This window comes from Pholcus phalangioides, unplaced genomic scaffold (genome assembly GCF_987345545.1).
Source record: "Pholcus phalangioides strain wild (caught in Gottingen) unplaced genomic scaffold, Ppha-v1.0 ptg000015l_1, whole genome shotgun sequence".
Taxonomy (NCBI): Eukaryota; Metazoa; Arthropoda; class Arachnida; order Araneae; family Pholcidae; genus Pholcus; species Pholcus phalangioides.
The window spans coordinates 20554513-20575972 of NW_028301608.1; the positions used below are offsets into that span (position 1 = coordinate 20554513).

The 21460-nt window shown below is 34.8% G+C and overlaps 1 protein-coding gene across 1 annotated transcript in view; it reads left to right on the forward strand.

Annotated features, from left to right (window-relative positions):
• Positions 1-8493: 8493 nt before the first annotated feature.
• LOC149075648 (BTB/POZ domain-containing protein 3-like) overlaps positions 8494-21460 on the forward strand; it is a 96525-nt gene continuing 83558 nt past the window's right edge. Inside the window, exon 1 of the mRNA XM_089243130.1 lies at positions 8494-8707. Within this exon, the coding sequence (XP_089099256.1) occupies positions 8636-8707 (72 nt within the window). The 5' untranslated portion in view covers positions 8494-8635. The remainder of the gene's footprint in view (positions 8708-21460) is intronic.

Below are 21460 nucleotides of genomic sequence, written 5' to 3' on the forward strand. Positions count from 1 at the left end.
TTCATCCGTGTTTGTTTCCGCTTTAACGTAAGAAACGCCTTTTGCTTGTTCAAAATGGATCCCCCCCCCCATTTTTTTCGCCGCCTTGGTATAACGTCGAATAAAGAATGACTTCATAAGCGGGTTGCCTTCGGTGCGAACAAGCTCAATTCGCTAATTACTCTGCCAGTGACATTTTAAAGCTAGCGTTATACTCAGGATGACGTTGTACCCAGAAGCGTATTTATAGGGGGGGGGGGGTTAGCTTAACATGCTACAAGCCCAGGGCGGCAAATTTGTTGAATGGTCAAGAAAATCAGTAGAATGGAAGAAGAGCAGGAGAATGTTTATAGGTCACAGGCGGAAACCACAAATCAGAATCAGCCTCTGACTAGAGAGCGGGGGTACTAGTTAAACCTGAAATTCAGGTTTTAACCAATCTGTGTTATTCCAAATTCAGGTTAAAATCCTGAATTCCGGGTTTTTTTTAAACCAACCCGCGTCGAGTTGCAAGCTACATGTGGAATCGCACCAGTGTGGAATGCACATTATAGTACGACCAGATCAATCGGTGACCAAAAGAGTGACGTAAAGCATAGGGAGTGATGAGGTATTAGATCAGTGAATGACCAAGAAAGTGTACTTTAACTCAAGGATGGTAGTGACGAAGAGAATGACTTGGAGACGGAGGAGTATTTATATAAGGACGGGCAATTTTTCTCATTATCAATGATCAGTAAATTTGTCCCTACAAATACTATTGATTTACGAATTTTCCTGATAATAATTGCTTGTTTTGAGCTGTTGAAAAAAGTTTCATAAACCTTCGTGCGCCATAGTTTTTAGTAATGAATTTTTATTGAAGTGTTTATTTAAAGCCTCGGAAAATACCGTCTTAGATATTTCAGGTATTATTTTACGAGTTATTTCCTGTAATCGATTGCTTTTATAATAGCAATTCCTGTTGTGTTGAGTCATTATTAATGATCTGCTCAATTGGTTCAAGTCTGTAGCCCTTCAATCGATGAAAAGGGTGGCCACATAATTAAACTGACAGTACTCAAAGTCATCCGCATGTCGATCCAACAACATGGAATTTCGTACGAAGGATTAATAGCAACCTGGAAAGAATCTAGAAGAATAATTGCTACAGAAAATAATAGCAACTATACGAGTAATCGTTGTAAATTTGCCGATTCGGGGACGGATTATATACCGCGGCGTCTTATCCGCAGCTTTTTTTTTTTTACCGAGAAGTTGGAGCAAGAATACTTACGTTCAAAATTGATTTATATAAAGAAAAAAAAATCTTTAAAGATTTATGGATGGCGTATAGATGCGAGTGGAAAAATCTGCATTTATTCAAACACCTTCCTTCTCTGAAGATTTCATAACTGGCATTTTTACATATAGATTAAACCAGCAGTTCTCAACCTTTTTTGACTCGTGGAGCCCCGTAGGCCTATTTTTTATTTATTCACCAAAGATTTATTTATATTATTTAAAATATTTATAATTTTGTTTTTTCAAATTTACTGGTTTTTTTTTATTTTTCTCGAGCTCCGGTGGAGCCCCTGGGGAGTGCCCAAGGAGCCCCGGTTGAGAACCGCTGGATTAAACGTTGCGGACTATACGATGATATTTTTCTCAAAATTTGCGTCTGCGCATTATACACCACAGTAGATTTTTCGCGGAAAATTTTAGTGACTGATACTATCATAAGAATTTTATTACAGTGTATCGTATACAAACTTCAAATGAGTACGAAGTATAGACTATTTTGAATAAATACAGTCGAACTTGGCTTCGAAGTCCAAAGTCTGGAAAAAGTTCAAATTATCCAAAATTCTAATTATCCAATTAATCTAACCTGGATATGTAAAATGACTACAAATTGCAACTTAATGAACATTCACATAGGATAATTATCAATTATTAAAATTTTATGTTACGAGACTGCTCCCCAAATTTTAGTAATTCATACCTATAACACACACACACAATTGATCTTAGCTGCTACATTATTCCACTGATCTGGAATCAGCATCACTGCAGAATTTCTTGAATGTTCAAAGCCTGATTTATGGAGACGGTTAATGGTGATCATCTGTTAAGAAACTGTTTCTCAAATTTTACTGATCATACTTGTTATTGAAGGAAATATACTTTCACTGGCGTACTGCAATCTGAACTTTCCGGTACTTTCCATATTTTTAATGATTGCAAAACGATTCAGATTTTGAATCCTTCATCCATAGGTTCAACAACATAATTAGTATACATTCTCAATACAGCTGAACAATGTTAAAATGGGCATTAAGTTATCTCAAAAATAAAAAACAGAATTTTCAAACTTTTAGTCTAATTTTTTTTTACAACTTGATCGACAAAAGTAAAGTCTGTCTTTTTGTAGATTTTTTTCCAAACCACAAATTTTTGCTTACGAAAATCATGATTTCCCCCCACCAACTTCGAATTATCCAAAATTCGAATTAACCCAAGTTCTACTGCAAGGGTTTCTTTCTGGTGGATTCCGTGGAAGCCTTTTTTGGGTTCCCCTATGTTATTGATTCTCTGATGCTCGTAGTGGTTAGTAAAACGAAGATATTTTTTTTCTCGTTCATACTATAAGTAATGGTTCAAAATAATTTAGACTGCTACACTTCTCACTAATCATATGGTTTTGCTGAAACTAATGTTACCTTGAGACAGGAATAAAATAATTTTTAGGGAATTAAAATCCTAACCCTAAGTAATAATAATCGGAATGGATATAAAAATTCACTTATATTCACGGGCACAATTTCCTAATGTTTATTTACAATGCACAAAAAGTAACTGTTAAAAGTTTGAAGCAAATTTGGCAATTGAATTAATATTATTGTTTATAAAATATTTATCGATATCATGCTGCATTGATTTTTTTTATACGTGGCACATTAATTAGAAACTTCACATCAATTTCGATCGAAAACAGTTTTATTTGCTAGGTGGCAGAAGAAGTTCCAGCTCATTGGATGTGTCTCACACGTAATATAATACTGTACTATATACTCATTTTCAATATATTATAGAGAAATCATATTTTTTGCTGATAAAAATTTTAGTATTGAGCTTAATCAGAGTGAAATTTGATGCAAATAAATATCGGTTAAAATAATTTTCATTTATTTTTTACTCGTGGCCTGAATCATTGAAATCACTATATTGATGTCCGTTTTAAGTTTTAGTTCCATTAATTGAGTTAGTGTTTTACACTGTAAAGTTGTTCATCGTACAATACATTTGTCTACTACATCGAAAGTAGCTTCGCGGCAAATTCATTAAAGCATTCAGTGGGTAAATTGTGCAAAATACCGATGTCTCTTTTTCTCTCATCAGACTCGAAAAAATAAAAAACTGGCGACGAATTTAAAAATATATTGAATTTCATTTTGAGAAAATATAAAATATATCGTTGTAGCAGTTGCAACATCTCTTCAAAAAATATCATTATACAGGTTTTTAATATAAAAATTTAGTATGACAAGAAAAATCTCCACTTATACTATTGGATCTTTTGGTATCGTGGTGAAAGGCTCAATATTAAACTCCAACTTGATCAGACACTAAGGATTCTGTTACATTATAAGTCCTTGACCTTTAAATTGAGATAACGACGATAAGAAAATTTGTTTTTTCAATGTTTAGCTGCAGGAGATGGTACGGTGCCATTCTCCGCCCCCTCTTATTTTCGCAAACATTTCCAGGGGTCTGTCCGGACCTTTTTTTGTAAGGTCCGGTTTTTGTGAAAATTTTCCTTATTTTTGTGAAAAGGATCATTAATTTTGTGAAAAATAAGTAATTTAGCAAGTGAAGTAATCTAGTTGACCTATCACAAAAGGAATGGAATTCCAAAATTTATGGTAATTTTTATTTTGTGAAGGGTCCTGAAAACGAATCCAAATTTTGGCTGGATAGACCCCATTTGTAGATTCCATAGTGATGGAATCACCCTCCCATCATTGTAAAGCTATGTTCGCCACTTGCACAGTCGCAGTATTTCTTTGTTCATTCTTCTCAGGACCCTGTGTTACCCAGTGTCTGACTATAAATAGTTTTGTCCTAAAATGGAGTTTTACATCCCGGGCCCTTTATTGACATACCGTTCACTCTATTTCAGTTTCCACAGATAAGGTTATGAAAAATCTGCAATGAAAATGGTACAAATAAAACTTTTTTGCTTTAAGCTTCATCTTCAACTCTTCGTCACATTATTAGGGTTCGAAATTGAAGTCTATTCACAAAAGCTACAGAAAAAAGGCAGTGGTCCACCAGTGGCCATTTTTTCTCTTCACTGGTGGACCAAATAGAAAGGCTAGTGGGCTTAATAAAAATTGTATGTATCATTTTCTTACTATGTGTAACACTGTAAATATATTTCAGAATTTTTTTTGAAATTTAGTTCAGAATTTGCGGCACCTATTTTATACTTTCAATGAATGTTTCAAAATTTGAGATAGAATTTACAAATGTGAAATTTTTTTCCCTCGAGATCAATTTCTACGTTGGACAATTTTTTTTTCCAAATTTGTTACAAATGACCGGTCCCGGGTAATTTATACTTTTTTTGAATGAGAGAGGCATTTTTATTTGTTTTTAGTGTTGAATAAAAGAAATTATACCTAATTTGAAGTTCTTCCGTTGTTATTTATGAGAAATACATTATGATATTTTTTTACCATGAAAACTATTAATTTCTACTTATAGACTTGCCTTAGTTTGAGTGTTAAAATTAATGGAAATATAAAAAAAGAAATTTGAAGAGAAAAAAACAACAGTTTCACAACTTCTTGAAGGTGTTTTTTTAATGCAAATAATAGTACACATATGCTATTTTCGCATATGTAATATTTAACTTCCTACCATGTTCTTTCATCGAAATATTTCCGAAATGTTTATTTTTTTCATAAATAGTTACAGCTGTAGATAGCTCAGAAATCTTTAATCGCGTATACCTTGCAGAATATATAACTCAATAATAGATCTTGGTATTTTCATCGGCAATTTTAAAGGAAAATAATTGTCTCATCCGTTGAATTTTTTTTTAACTGTTCTAATTCTCCATAAAAGTTGTAATAAGTAACATGTATTGTGATCAGCAATTATTCCCAGCTCCAAATATCAAACAATGTATTTGGTTTGCCGAATATTCTATTCGGTATATTAAAAATTTTCATAATCACAGGGCAATAACTTGTGGCAGAGATGAATCGTGTCCTTGATTTAATGACCTTCAGGACTTCCCACATTGTTCTTTTTTTGTTATTCGCGTCGGTAACCAGTTCAGCATCTAGTAATTATCTCGCTGAAAACTATGGAAAAAAACACGTGTGTCAACATAAAAAAACAAACAGGTATACACACAACAATGTCACCCGAATTAAAATACTTTCCACCTTATCCACGAGAAACATTCTTTTTATCATAACCTTGTAAATAGAAAGAATACAGTTAAATCTCGATAAGTCAAATGTGCAGTGGCCGAAAACAACTTATCGTTAGTTCGACTTATCGGAAATTCCGATTTCAAAGTGAGAAAAAAAAGCAAAGGTTATTAAAATATAATAGGACTCTTTTATATTCGAGCATCGTATTAGTAAAACATGCCAAACTACTGGAGATGAAGAAAATCAAAAAGATTATTCTAATTTAATCATATTTAATTGTTGAATGATAATATATTTAAAAATAGACTACACGTACAGACTATATTATGGACACAAGTGCATAAACGATACTCGTATAAATGAAACGAATCATGTATGAAATGTGTACAAGATTGTTTTCCGTCAAAAATGCAGTGATCTTTGACTATTTCTCTCTTTTTTATCCTTTCGTGTGAAAGTCGTTTACTTTTTGAAGGCAGACAAATGAGTCCGCTAAATGAATCTGCTAAATTCTATTGCTAAATACTAAATCGTATTACTAAATACGAAATTCTATCACTGAATGTTAAATTCTATCACTGAATGTTAAATTCTATCACTGAATGTTAAATTCTATCACTGAATGTTAAATTCTGTCACTAAATTGTAAATTATATTGCTAAATTGTAAATTATATTGCTAAATTGTAAATTATATTGCTAAATTGTAAATTATATATATTAATAAATGCTATTTTTTTTAAATTTCTCTCATTTCCGAAAACTTCGACGAAAAGAAAGAAAACTCGAGTCAAGGAAAATTTTCAACACTAAAACAAGGAAAAAGTTCTGGAGCCGAGTGAAAACTTCGACTTAAACAGATATTCGAGTTATCGGAGTTCGACTTATCGTCAATTGACCGTATAATAGTTAAAGATCAATTTTCAACCAGAGAGAAGGCATCACATTCGAATCCCACTGTTGTTGTTACTTGTTCTGAAATTGGAAGTTTCGCTGTGCAGCTGGCCCTCGTTCAAGTTGAAGTCTCGTTCTGAGCATTTTGTTCGATTCGAATATCGACTATAGTAGCTTCTGACAACTTCGCGCATCCTATGGCTAGCGAAGGTGGGATAGATTGTACGCAAGTAAGACATGAATTTGAATATAATTCGAATAAAATATTCACATAAGTTCCGATGAAAATTATCGAACCACATAAACTGTAAGTGGTCCATCGGACAGCTTCAGAACTTCGCAAAAAGCTTTCTCGTCTCGCTGCATACATGATATCTACAGCAAACCTGTACAACTTACATGCTCAAACCATGGCTAGTGGGTCAAATGCGGCGTTTGGACTCATCTGATGTGGCCGCTACGAATAACCAAACCGATCAAGTGGTCCTTGAAAGATGATCTAATCACTTAGGTAGTCCGTGGCACATTTCAAGATCATTTAAGCTGCCAACGGCACATATTCAGATCACATAAGTGACCATAAACACATTTCCAAATCACTTAAGAGGGATACGGCACACCTCCAGATCACTTGCGTGGCCCGTGGCATGATTCGAGATCACTTACACTGCTCGCAATACATTTAAAATTCACCTAAACGGCCCCTGCATATTTATACTGATCACATCTTAAATGGCTCTTGGCACGTTTCCAGATAACTCAAATGGCATGCGACACGTTCCCGAACCAATGAAGTGGCCCGCACTCTCAAAAATATTGAGCACCCCCCTCCCCCACCTTCACTGGTAAGGAAGAGACTGGGGTGTATTTTTACAGTAAAAAATAACTCTACCCGAGACGAAAAAACTGTTGAATTCTTCCCTTCCTTGAGAAAATCTAGGTACATTACTGAACATGTTGTATACATGTACAGCGTATCAGTTTAAAACTGTACCAACCGAAGAGAAAAATCGTAAGAGTGGATTATTACGATAAATCTATAACGCTATTTTTAGGATATTTCAAAACACTACTCTACAATGATATATTTTATATTTTGCTCAAAATCGACTTCAATATGTTTTCAAATTCCTCACCAGTTTCTGTTCTTCCGAGAATGTCTAATCGGTATTTTGCACTATCTACCTCTTGAAAGTGTTAATGAAGTTGCCGTGAAGCTACTTTCCACGCAGTGCACGAAAGTATTGGGAAAAAACTACTTTACAGGTTGAGACAGCTGACTGAAATCAATTAACTAATTCACCGTTTCTCAATCTATGGTCTCAATCTAGGACGCTGACCTAGGTGGTCCGCAAGCAGACTTGACAATTCAATTCTAATTCAATGAAAAATTATTAAATTTTTGCAATTGATATTAATAATATCCATATCTTCTTACTTAGGTTATAACCATACCTCTGAACTAATTGATTATAACTTTTTGCCACGGATAAGTACTTAATATATTTTATGGTGGTACTAACAACGCCAACGTAAAAAGGATTTGAAATTTTGGTGTTGCATAATGATAATATTACCTCTCAATATAACGATAATCCCTTTATAACGATATTTTCTCTTCGTCCGCAGAGTATCGTTGCATCGAGGTTTCTATCAACGTGTGTTGACAAGTACAACTTTAATTTTAGCGAATATTATACAAATTTTTATATATTTCACTTGTTCTTTCATTCATATAATAATTTTCCGCATGACACAGATTTTTCTAATGCTTCAAAATTACAGAATTTACGTTCATGATTTCAAGTTTGAATCACTTATCATAATCGAATTCTGGGCTATTCTAAATTCTCAGCAATCAATTTTATCTGCATAATTAGTATGGGTTTTGTTTTTAATTCGCTTAAAAAAAAGAGCGAGCGATATGTTGCTCCACTTGTGGGTGGGTCAATTTCCGGTTCATAATAATCTCTCGGAGGCATTAGATAAATAGATGGATATTCCGCTGGAGACGACGCCTTAGCGACAGAGAAATTGATCAATAACATCTCTTTCTCTCACCATCGTGGGCTATGAGTTCGGCAAGTTTGAAGGGAAAGACTGTTTTGCAGGCGCATGCGCCAGGTCTGGTCTTGCCTTCCGCGATAGCAAAAAAACGGTTCAATAAAACATGGAGCAACGAGACTAGTGTGTCAATGGCATCGAGCATATCAACACCAGCACGAGAGAGACTCTCCTTCCCTTCGGACATTTTCATTCGAAATCAAAACAATCATCATTTTCGTACAGAGGCCATGGCTTCCACAAAATACTGTTGATTGGGGGAAATATAAAATGGTCGAGAGCCCGGATAAATGGCAACAGGCTGAAGGATATCATTTCACTTGCTGCGGATGTATACGTCTTGTAAGTACATGGTTCAAATATGTACGAAAATTTCCTTATAAGAAAGTTATCTGTGACAAATGTTATCCCAATTTCACTAACTGAAGAAATACAACAAAGAAAAAGCAATTTTTGGCTTGAAAATTCAGAAATTTCTTGAAATTCCATTTGTTTCATATCTGAATTATGATAATAATGTCGCATACGTTTCAATTTATTTTATAATTACACCTGCTATAACAATTAATGTTATCAGGAAAAATTTTCACTTCGCAAGCGAAATGTATTTTTTAAAATTTTCTAGTCTTATTTTTTATATATTTATTTCACAAATACAAACATATGCTACTCAAATAGAAATATATATAATACATAAACATCTGTACACATTACACAATAGATACATACATAATACACAAATACATACGTAGTACAAACAAACACTTTGCAGCCTCAAGGGACTGAAAATTTCTAAATTCACTGTAATCTTTGTTTTACCCAGTAAATATAATGTGAAGGCAGACCTTCAACGCGATACATAACATGAAAATTCGAGCATTTACTATCTTAACTTCAAAATATGGAAGCAGATGGCGGCACTAACAATAATACGAATCACGTGTTCGAACTCTGACAATATAAATACATTATTTCCATCCAAAAACTTAGAAGGCACATTCCGGCATGTACCGACTCGTTAGAAATTCCTCAAACGAATGTGTACGTGGTGCATGTAATTTTAAGTAGTGGTAATTATAGCTGATTGTCTATGTTCGTAGTTGATGAGAAAGTCCGGCGGACCAGTAAACGATTCCAAACTAGAAATTAAGTAGATTTTTTTTTTATTTTCACTCGGTTTTCCGGGTGCATTTCGATAATTCTCTTTATCAAAAGTGTGGAGAGGGAATTTTCAACTTGGAGTGTTGAATTTGTTTTAAAGTAACAATGGCTATATTCTTGTCATTTCGAATGTGGCCTTGACCAGAGTTGTTCTTTTCCCAATGTGGTCCAAAACGGATTATTAATCTCTTACGACGCTTAAGTTAGACACCTATGCGTCATATAATGAATGATCCATCTCAAATCATGTTATTTTTCTTCTTCAAACTCAAGTGGACTTGACACAATCTTGTAAATTTATTTGCTGAAAAATTGATCTGTTTGAGGCACGTGTTCTTAACCTACGTTCCTTAGAGAGATTTCAGGGGACTCGTGAGCTTGGATGAGAAAACATATTTATATGATATAATAACTTTACATATTTATGATATAAAAAACGGTTTGCAGGGTTAGCATCGCTAATTCACGAGAATTTTTCCAAGACAGGAAAAAATAACTAAAAAAATAGCCGATAGGTGATGCTGACGTACACAAGTCACAGAAAAGATACGCAAATAACGAACAGAATGCCTCAAAATCATTTATAACAGCAGTGCGTGTTCCACATGACCATCACCACCACAGGGGTTAACACATAAATTTCTACGGACTTTTTGCCCACCCTGTATAACGGAAAAAAAACTAAATAAATTAAAATGGCAATTTAAAATGAAAAACTGACACATTTTTTAAAATCCTTTTGCGACAGTTTATTCGTTATTTTTTTTTTACTTCTATGTTTCCGAAATTTCGATTTGAAACTGCGGTAAAATATCTTTAATATTCCTTGAGCTTATCGTCATAATTTGGTGGACTTACCGCCGGACATTTATCAGTTTTTAGGGCAATTTTATGACGCTGGTGTCCCATTTCCTCGTCTAAAATTACCAGCCGTTTGTCTCTGACACAATTCATGGGATAATCTATCTGATTACTTTCTCGCCACCTCATTACTGACACGTTATTGGCACACCATAAGACAGTTGATGGTTTTTGCCGAGTCCAGCTACAAAAAAATACTTCTCACCTATATGTGTTAGCGTAGTAATTCCTAAACGATATTCCCAGGCATCCTCGGGTGCTGCGAGTTTAGTCAGTGGTGCCGAGGAATATTCGGAAACAAAATAATATTTCAGAAAATGGCTTCTAACCACGATCTCGCAGCAACATACAGGGCGTCCCGTAAATTCGTAAATTGTTTAAAAATTCATGAAAAGTGAAGGATTTGTATTAGAATGCGATTTGCGGAAATGTTACTCTCACGAAGGGGGGTTTTTTTGGTACGGAAAAAAAGTTGGTTAAAATTTTTGACGATAAAGGGCGCTGAAAGAAAGTAAATCACTAGAAATATCCAAATCAGAATCCTACAAAATGCAGGGTATACGACCAACAGCTGGCTCATTTCTAAATTTCCCTGCTACTGGCGCTTACATAAGGTTTTCCATTGTGATAGTGACATTGGTAGATGTAATATACTATTGTACTATTGGTGAAGTTATTTTTCTTCAGCCGCGAATCATCGACTGAAGCTTAACGAGCGTTTCAGACACAGAAGAGATTGAAAAAAGGTTCAGGTACAATCACCATTAATTTGCTTTCAAGCAGCGTCCTCTATCAACAAATGTTTGAACTAATTTTTTTTTCCGTACCAAAAAAGTCCTCCTTCGCGATAATTAATTTCTCCAAACCACATTCAAGTATACCAATTTCTTCAATTTTTATGAATTTTTAGACAATTTACGAATTTATGAGACACTCTGCAGATTGCCTTCAGTGTGTCAGATCGATCAGAGATGGCGCTTGGAAGCTTATGGGAGTCTTAACGACTCGGTACGCCCTGAGAAAATGTATCTACCTCAGTCAGTCAGATTGGGTTTGGTGTTTAATAATGAATAACATTTTGGGGGGGGGGGCGATAGGCTCATTTTGTTTAAATTGAATATGCCTTTGGGAAAAAAAAATCTTCCTCCAGGGAACAGATTCGTCCAGGTTATAAAAATTGGTCTTTGAAAATTACAAAGAAAAATACATTATATCCGATTCGAGCCTCGCCATAGCGAAACCGACTCATAAGAAATATAAGAAAAGAAATTTTTGGTCCCGTGTCCCATAGAATGTTTTCTTACTAAATCGGATATAACGAATCGAAATTCCGGTTTCCAAAAATGAATTTAGCAGTTACGAATTAAAATTTTTCGTAAGTTGCCTCAGTCGCCTCAAGTCAATTTCAACAATTTATCTCTGGCACAGGCCGGACTTCATCGGGGAAACCATCACATGCAAGCCGGATGACGTAACGGCAGACCTGATTAGACGGAAGTTGCAATTAGAATCGGAAGATGTGGATTAAAAATGAAAAAAAAAATGCATACTGTATTTATCTAATATAATTGGAAACCGAAAGTAACGCGTAAAATCTGAATTACGAGCACGAGACAGGTTTCCTGCCTACGCGATATAATATGTCTGAGCAACAACTGTGATGACCGTGAGTCAGCATCGTTCGATTTTCTTGCTGATCGATGTGGTCAGCAGCATCACGCTTTTCGCTTTTCTCGCTCGAAATGCCGACAGCGGAACTAACATTTCAACTTATCGTTTTTAATCTACCATACATTTCACACCGTCACATTTTATTTTTCTCTCTCTCTCTCTCTTCATTCCAACTTCAAAGTCTGTTCCAACGATCAAGCGAAAAATAAGACAAGCTGTTTTAGGATACACAGCTTATATACAGGGGTGAGTCCATAGTTCTTGCCGCATTTTGCTGGCGAACCGTTGATCCCTAGAGACATACTTCCGATTAGAAAAAGTATTCAAATAACGTGTAGTACTCAGATACGTCATTCTTGTTGCAAGGGGTTGTACAGTTGTTAAAATAAAATAAAAATATTTTTGTAGTCTCCATGTGCCCCAGAAACCCAATTTGAAATTGAAAGTAGTTGTCCTGTCTATCCTGGAACCAACAAAAAAATTTACTTTTCTAAGTGCAATATTCACTGAGATATTTGAATTCAAATAGTTGGAAAAGAAAGCACAAACGAGGCAAGTTTATGCTGTTCTTTTGCAACTTTTTTCAGAGTTTGGGTTCAAATATCTCAGCGAGTATTGCTTACAGAAACGTGGAAATTTTTTTTGTTGGCCTGAGAAGAGACAGGAAACAACTTTTTTACTTGGTTTGTGAGGACAGGGTGTCCGTGTAAAAAGCATTTTCATTTTATTTTCATAACTGTACGCAACATGAATGGTGTATATATCTGAGTTAATTCTACACGTTATTTGGATACTTTTTCTAATTCGAAGTATGCTGCTCGCGAGCAAGAGGTTGAAGAGGGCTGTCTTAGAGGGTGGGTCGCAATGAATTTCTTAAAGAGAAATTTTGAGTTCTCAGCACTCAAATAGCCATTGAAATCAACGGAAGTTTTTAATTTTTTTTTCAAAATATTTTTTTAAATTATATTTTGAAAAAAAAAAAATTGTTCATCTGGGCCTGTTTCCCAACCTTTTTTGTCCCATCGCCCCCTTCTTCAGAAATTTTTTTCTCCCATCGCCCCCAACGCAATCTAACCCATATGATCCTATGTTATACCCGTAACTTCTACCCCGCCCCCCCGGAACATTCCATCGCCCCCCCAGGGGACGTTAATGCCCACGTTGGGAATCACTGGTCTGGGTGGTCATAGGGGGACTGGTCCTCCACCCTCACACGTACATCTGTGATACCAATATGCATTAGGGGACGGAGCTGACGAAATTTTGCTGACGAGGGGGTCAAAAACGGCTATAAATCTGCTGACGTAACACATGAACGGACCCTTATGGATAATCACCGATTTATCACGTTCACCGTAACTCAGATAACCCATTGTAAAATAAATGCCCGATATACATACCTGAGATCGATACCGTACGCGAACTTAACTGTGTTATAGAACTAGAAAAAAATCATGTTAAACAGCAGCAGACTATGAGAAAAAGTAATTACGTAAAAAATAAGTTTTTCCTTGAAACATTCTTTTTATCTTTCTGCGGAAAATTGAAAAAGACTATTCGGACTATAATGACACAATCGAGTCTTTTTCTTGAATGTGATTTCAGAATCAGACGAGACAGTGACGACGAGTCATTGTTTTCATTTCGCTTCGTCATAGACACACACACTGACACAATCTCTCACATGTTTAAAAGACGGCTCTTATTTTCACCGGGATCTCACTATCAAATCGGATGTATTGAGACTTTTCTAATGAAATGACAACTATGAAGCCCGCTGTGATATTCACTGTTTCCATCCGTGTAAGTAATTCATATGTACATAAGCAAATTACATACCTTAAACACGGGTTACTTTTATCCCATTTTTATGAAACTTGTTTAATATTATGCTATATAGAAAATAACAAATAATAAATAGTGAGACTAGTAAATAATTTTTAGATATTTCAAACTTTTCTCTAAAAGACTGTGATATAACAAATCCACTTTCTATAATATTTTTATTTAAAAAATTATATATTTTTATTTTGGGGAAAAAGTAGCTCGTAAGTTAGGGCAACTTTGTCCCGCATCAAATATTCCTATTTTAAAACACTGTGAAACATGCTTGAAGCACTGGTTTTGAAGAAAAAGTAGTCTCTCATATATCAATACACTCTATAATTTTTAATTTACACTCTTATCTTAATTTACTCTTTCATTTCAAACTTTGAGAAAGTTAGCCTTGACAAATTTCAGGCACCAAGTCGCCGTGGTGAGTAAAAAATTGGTGTTGACAAGCCTAAAGTGTTCTTTGTGATTACTGCAGTTGAAAATACCTTGGCTTCCAAAATATTCGGTTAGTGACTTAGACTTTTGTTGAACAAATTAGTTCAACCCTGGTTTATATCAGAGATATTTTGAGAAGTAATCTCTGACACAGAATAAACACTCACTGACTTCTGGAAACATTTCAACGTCATGCATTGCTCATAGTGCTTATTGAAAAAGTGTGGCAGAAAATTACATACAGAACCATTAATTCGATTTGGAAGGTATTGTGGCCAATTGCTTTGAAGGCAGAATTTCGGGAGCTTTGACACTTAGATTAATAGATGAAATTGATCGACATGAATTTCGCTCTGCCCTGATATAAAGCTGTTATCTCAGACGGTTGGAATTGTTCCTCTCTAGGGAAAAGTGTTTTCAGTGTCAGTAAATGATGATATTAATTGGCTTTACGTTAGGCTCTAGAACATAGTTTCCCAACCTTTTTTGTCACATCGCCTCTTTCTTCAGAAATTTTTTCTCCCATCTCCCCCAACCCATAGGATCCTATGTTATACCAGTAGCTTCTACCGCCCCCCTTGAACATTCCATCGCCCCCCAGCGGGCGTTAACGCCCACGTTGGGAATCACTGCTCTAGACCGTAAACCAATTCCCGGCGCCTCCAAAGAAAATACTTTTGTTTCTGTGGTTCCCAACTTCGAGGCGCGAATGTGAGCCAATTTCCCCGTTAAAAGTCTCTCCATAGGTCTACACGATGGTACAAATATTCAATAATTACACTTCTCTCACTTCACTTCTGAAATATACAATGAATATGCAATGAAAAATCAGACACAACAGTATATACTGACTCAGACTGTTAGGTACACACACACTCACACTTCCAGCACGACTGACTGTGTAGTAAATTGCCCATGGTGATAGACCGGAGTTGTGCTCGATTTGAAAGAAAGAACGTAAACCAGTGTTGTTAAAATTTACACTAGAAATCTCAGTTGTCCAGGGACGAAATAATCCATTTTAAATCGATTCCTATGGGAAAAATAATTTTAGTTTAATTTAGTTAAACAATTTGGACTTGGGAACGAATTAAGTTCGTAAGCCGAGGGTTGACTGCAAAAAAGAGGTTGTAGACTAAAAAGGTTAGTTTCAGAACTATTATAAGATTTATATGAATCCCATTAATGCGGTTCATGGTGCTTACGTCACAACTTGCTACAAACGGATGCCAGGTTTCGTGCCAAACACGGGATGCCCTACATAAAAGGAAATATATGGCCATCGTATATACTCACTGATGTCAGTGAGTCGATATAAATCTCTTAAGCTGCGTGACAGTCTACTGCATACGAGAGAGACAGAGAGAACGACCTACTCTCAAAACCTTCCAAAAGGAATTTCATATATTTTTTTGTTTTTCTATCTTCAATTTTTTTTCCCTCCGCAATGAATTTCGTGAAGCAAAAATTTCTGTATCATTCGAACACAGTTTTATTCCAGTATATTATAAATTTATAAATATTCATCGTTGGTATTTTTGATTTAAGAACCGAAAAATATGTGGAAATGAGGTTATTTCAATCGAATCTAGTTTTTTGAGAAGGATCTTTTCTATTGTTGTTTATACTTATACGTACAATTTGAAACTTCAAAAAATTCAAATAAGTATATGCACATCATCATAGATATATGTTTTCGTAGAAGAAGAATTTTGGTGGATTGAAACATTTATGCATCTCTTGTGTAAATGTTTGTTTCTTATGCATACTGATGTTACTGCAAAAGAAACAAATTTACAGGATGAACGACAAGCGTATACGTGCCTTAACACTGTGTTAGTATGAAGTTATTGGTGTGATCCTGTTATTAAACAGTTTCGATTGGAACCTGTAATGGTTTTATACGAGTCTATAATGGATATATTTTCTGTGAGTATGGGTTTATCGTGGACAGTACAAGAAATGCTTTGAGATGTCTGCATTTCTCTCTCAAAGATTCACTTTGCATACAAGTGGAAGGGAATCAACGCAGATGTAATTATGGTCGATAGCGTATAGCAGAGTTGAGGTTGTCTTATGGCGTGTATAACTAAAAAATGAAATTTTCTTAATTCTTGCTTTTTTGAACTGGGCCATCGATATGATTCTCTGATAATAATAATAACAACAATAAATATTTATTTGATTATCTCACTCAATAATATCTACCATCTCATCCATAATTCCGTGATTGTGCTTGAATTTCAGAAATGTGAATTTTTCACGGAAAATCCCGCAACTCGAATTAGCGTAAGTAGTGATGTGTGTATTACCATTTAAAATGTGAGTATTAAGCCCCCCCCCCCTCCCGTATGGGCAAAATGCCAATAAATGCTTTTTTTTCTATTTTCAAACGTTTTTTTTTTGCAAAAATGCCTTTTTTTGAATTTTTTCCTGCCGTAAATTCCTGTTTCAATATTGTTATGTGTTTATTCGTGAATTTTAGAGGCCATATTCTAGCCTTAGATGGTTTTAGCAGTGAAAACTTCGGAAGAGAATTTTTTTTTTTCAATTCTCAACCCTTAATATAAAGAGGCTTGGTCGATTGCCCTCCGGATGGAAGGGTTTTGATTTTAAACGAGTTCCCACAACAAGTCGATGGCCCCCAGTCTGGGTTTTCTTCATTGTAGGTGTTGAAATGAGAAGAGGAGTGATTTTGAAACTTCTCAAATATGTTATCTAAGTAACAATATTCATATGTAAAAATTATGTGCAGTTTTGTGTTGGGAAATTCAAAGTGCTATAACAAAAATGTGTTGATTCGCCTGTTAGAAACAAAATGGTTTTTACTAGCGTCCTCTGCTGTCGACTTAAAACATTAATTTTTGAATTAATAAATATTATAAGAGTATGTTTATCTCCTATTTTTGTGAATTCATGTTTTAAATTATTTTAAATAAAAATTTATTACAATTCAATTATAAAGTAATTTGAATTAGTTAAGCATCAGTTAATGTTATTAAAATATTAAAATATTTAAAAGTAGAATATTTAATTAAAATACTAGTGTTAGTTTTTATTTGGTCCGTAAACAAATTTCATTTCGTTTCAAGTCAGTTTAAGTTTCGATTTTGTGCGTGTAGTTTTTTTCGGCGTCATCTATATATGACTTTGAATATTACTTTCCAGTTTTAGACGTTTTCATTTGTGTCCTATTTTTGCAGATTCTATTGTTATGTTTTTATCCAGGAAATTAATCGCTCAATAATTTTTAAAATAACCAATTATTTGATGAGTTGCGCCCACTTATAAAATAATCTGATACAGTGTAATGTTGGTTAATACGCGATGTTCCTTTATTGTTACTTAATGCATTTCTAGAGTTTATTTATTATATTTTGACAGTTGGCCCTCGCGGGCTGGGAATCGGCTCAAAGTTCAATTCTGGTCTGGTTATTATGTTTTGAATGTAAAAAACAGGGCTAGAACAAATTTCCCGACATGCTAAGGGCATGTACAAATTTCGACCATTCATGCATTTTTTAATATGCCTATACATTCGCTTCGTTCGATTAATAAAAGTTTCCAAAAACACCGTATATTCCCATTATTTAACGCTGATATTTTCGGAATAACGAGAGGCGCTGATTTCTACTTGGATGATTTCCCATAAAGAATTCTCACCGCTTTTCCTTTGGTGTCATTGTTTTCAGTGGATTCCGCTTATAAAGTTCCCACTGTAAGTTTTCCCGCTTTGTACGACTTGTTTTCGTGGTCCCAACTTTCACTAATACTCATCGAAATTTATCGTTTAAAACGTTTCTCGCTAAAAATGATTTTCTTTGATTATTCTTTGATTATCATTTTTACGATTATTCTTTGAAAAAACATTTCAAGCCGGATCAACTGTATTATTTGTCTCGAGATCATCTTCCGGCTCGTCGAATTGTAAATTTCTTGTACCATTTTCATCGCCACGGACCTCCTATTCGTGTGTACATTATTTTTCTATAAATATTTTCAATGTAATTTTTTTTTCTATTTTCACATCAATTATTTCAATCTGTCATTGACACAGCAAATTCAATGGTTGCAGTCAGTCAGTTTTTCGAAAGTTTTCGGACCCTTAATATCACATCTTTTAGTGATTTTTCCTTTTTTCCATTAATTATAAATGCCTTTTTTAACACCTATTTTAGACATTTTTAGAGTATTTTTGCCTGCCCACTTTGTGTTTTCAGTGCCTGAACGTCGAGGCTCTATTCATTAGTATGGGATTATCAGTAACATCAAAAACAAAATTCAATGGATCCGTAGGTGTCCAATCAGGTGACTCTTAACTGTATATTCTATATATTTCATTTAAAGTTAAATAAAAGTAACGACACAATAGCCATTTATCTCTAATTTGACAGATATTTATCTGTGTTTTGATAGGCATTTTTCCCTAATTAGTGGACATTTATTTCTGATCTATGGATGATGAGTAGACATTTATTTCTGATCCATGGATGATAAGTAGACATTTTACGTAGTTTGCAGATGAATTGCATTTATATAGGTTCAAAATTTATTTAACACTGCCTGTGGAAGGCCCTGTTACTCCACACGATCCCAAGAAATGATACAAAACAAGAGTACTAGAACAGACGAAAAAATTATAAAGTGAAAATTATAAAATAAAATAAAAGAGAAAGAAAAAAATCTCTAAGAAATAATAAACATACTATAACAAAACGAAATAACAAAAAAAAAATTTTAAAAAATGTTTGTTACAAGTTTTTCATAGTTATTCAAAATCATCGAGTCAGCCACTTCGTTGGGCAATTTGCCTGTTGTGGTGTTGTATTTGTATTTGTATTTGTATATTTGTATTTGTATTGTATTGATCATCTTCCCTGAAAGATAAGTGCATGCAAGTTCAAAATGAGCTTGAGAGATGAGTTTACGCTCATCAAAAAGTATCATTCAATGAAAAATCATCGTCTATATCCCGAATTTTTTTCCCAAAAAATCATTCAACTCATCGTACTAAAGAGAGGAGGGACGATAATAGAACTACGATGGCCTCGGATCATTACCATCGCATTTATTTTAATGAGAGTACAAAAAAAAAATCTAATCCTCATCGAGGTTATTTTTTCTTATTTTTGTTTCTTAATAACCGCATTCAATTACTATTTTCATCGTTTAGCTTCCTAATGATATATTTATGCGAATTAATGATAAAGTAGGTGTTCAAAATAAATAGCTCTTCAAAATAAAATAGAAATGTGTATTAGAGAAAGAGAGATAGATAGGTATGCGTCGAACCATATCAGAGGTTTCCGCCTAGTCCATTTCTTATTGATTCATCTCTTCAGAACCAATTGGATCACGAACCATTTCCCGATGACTTCGCGTGCACTAATCAGATAAGTTCCGGCTATTACTGGCATTGAAGATATTACTGAAAGTATATTCCTTCGGTACTTCATCATTACTTTTGCTCGTGTAACGAGATACCAAACGGGAAATTTCGATACGATTTCATTATATGCTGATATTTTATTCTATGCGGTACATTCAAAATTCTTTGAGGTTTGTCTCGTCAATATTTATAGTATAAATCGTTACATACATGGTGTCCATCATAAATTCGCAAACAGTTCAAAAATTCATATAAATCAAAGGAATTGGCACGAATGCGGTTTGCAGAAGAAGTTGGCCTCACGAAAGGGGATTTCTTTGGTACAGGAAAGAACATTAGTCCAAACTTTTGACTATAGGGGGACTATTCTCGAAATCAAATCAATGGTGATGGGACCTGAACCTTTCTTCTGCTTCCGAAATGGTTACATAGCTTTAACTGGTGATTCGGGGCTTTAAGTAAAACAACTTCACCAACAATACTTTATCCAAGATATACAGAAGACTGGATGTTGTGAAGATATTTATTATTTGCGATGTTAATTTTTTAAGGAAGGAAAAAACTCATCTCTGCCTCTACCGGGAGTCGAACCCGGGTCCCTCGATTGCCGGACGAGTGCTCTGGATAGCCTTCTAGATAGAGTCCAGAACAGATTTCTACGTTACATGTTTTACAGAAAATTCCACGTCTACATTATAATGACGTAAGTACAACTGAACTGCAATGGTTTTTTTTTTCCATTTTCAATCACTGGAATGCCGAAGAAGTCACCTTCGCTTTTTGTATATAATTGTCAATAATATAATTCATGACTGCGATCTTCTTCAACTGGTTGATTTTGCTGTGCCGATTGGAAATAGGCCCCCTTCGGTGGACTCTTCGCCTGCCTAAACCTCGAACAATATTTTGCGCCGGTCCCCCTATTGTTGAGATGTGCAATATACTACATAATCAGTGCGATGTGAAACTCGATATGTGCAATTCAACTGTAAGAGAATTTCTTAAAAGTTATATGTGAGTATTGAATATTCAATGTTTTTCCGTATGTATTTCTCAGTATCGTATTTTTAATCATTGTTCCACTCGGTTTTTTTTTTTTGTTCTTTGTTATATTCACCATTTGTATGTGTTTTGTATTTCTCTTCTCTCTTCCATCTCTGTAATTGGCAAAGCCTTGCCCGTTGAGATGTGAATAAATAAATAAATAAGAAGGTCAGTAACAGGAAAATTCAAAAATGAGTTGTTAATCATACATCCTGCATTTTATAGGACTCTCATTTGCATATTTCCAGCGATTTTCTTATCCACTCTAATGCCAACATCGCTATGGAAACCTTATGTAAACGCCTTCTATATCGACAAAAATTTGAATTAAATTTTTTTTATTGCCGACGGTATGTCCATATCACTCAAGCAAGGGACCCTCGTAATATTTATAGATCGCCTAAGTGGATCGCGTCAATTTACAGATCTTCTAAGTGACCCACAGAATATTTGCAGATCACTTTGGTGGCCCACCGTACAGTTCCAGATCACTTTGGTAGCCCACCGCACAGTTCCAGATCACTTGGGTGGCCAACACACAGTTCTAGATAATTTAAGTGACCCGCGGCACATTCACAGATCACTCGAGTGAATGTCGCGTACTCGAGTGGCACGCGGCACGTTTTCAAAATCAATGAAGTAAGTGGCTCGCACCCTCCTAAAAGTTGAGCACCCTTACCTTAAGAGGTGTTCTTTGT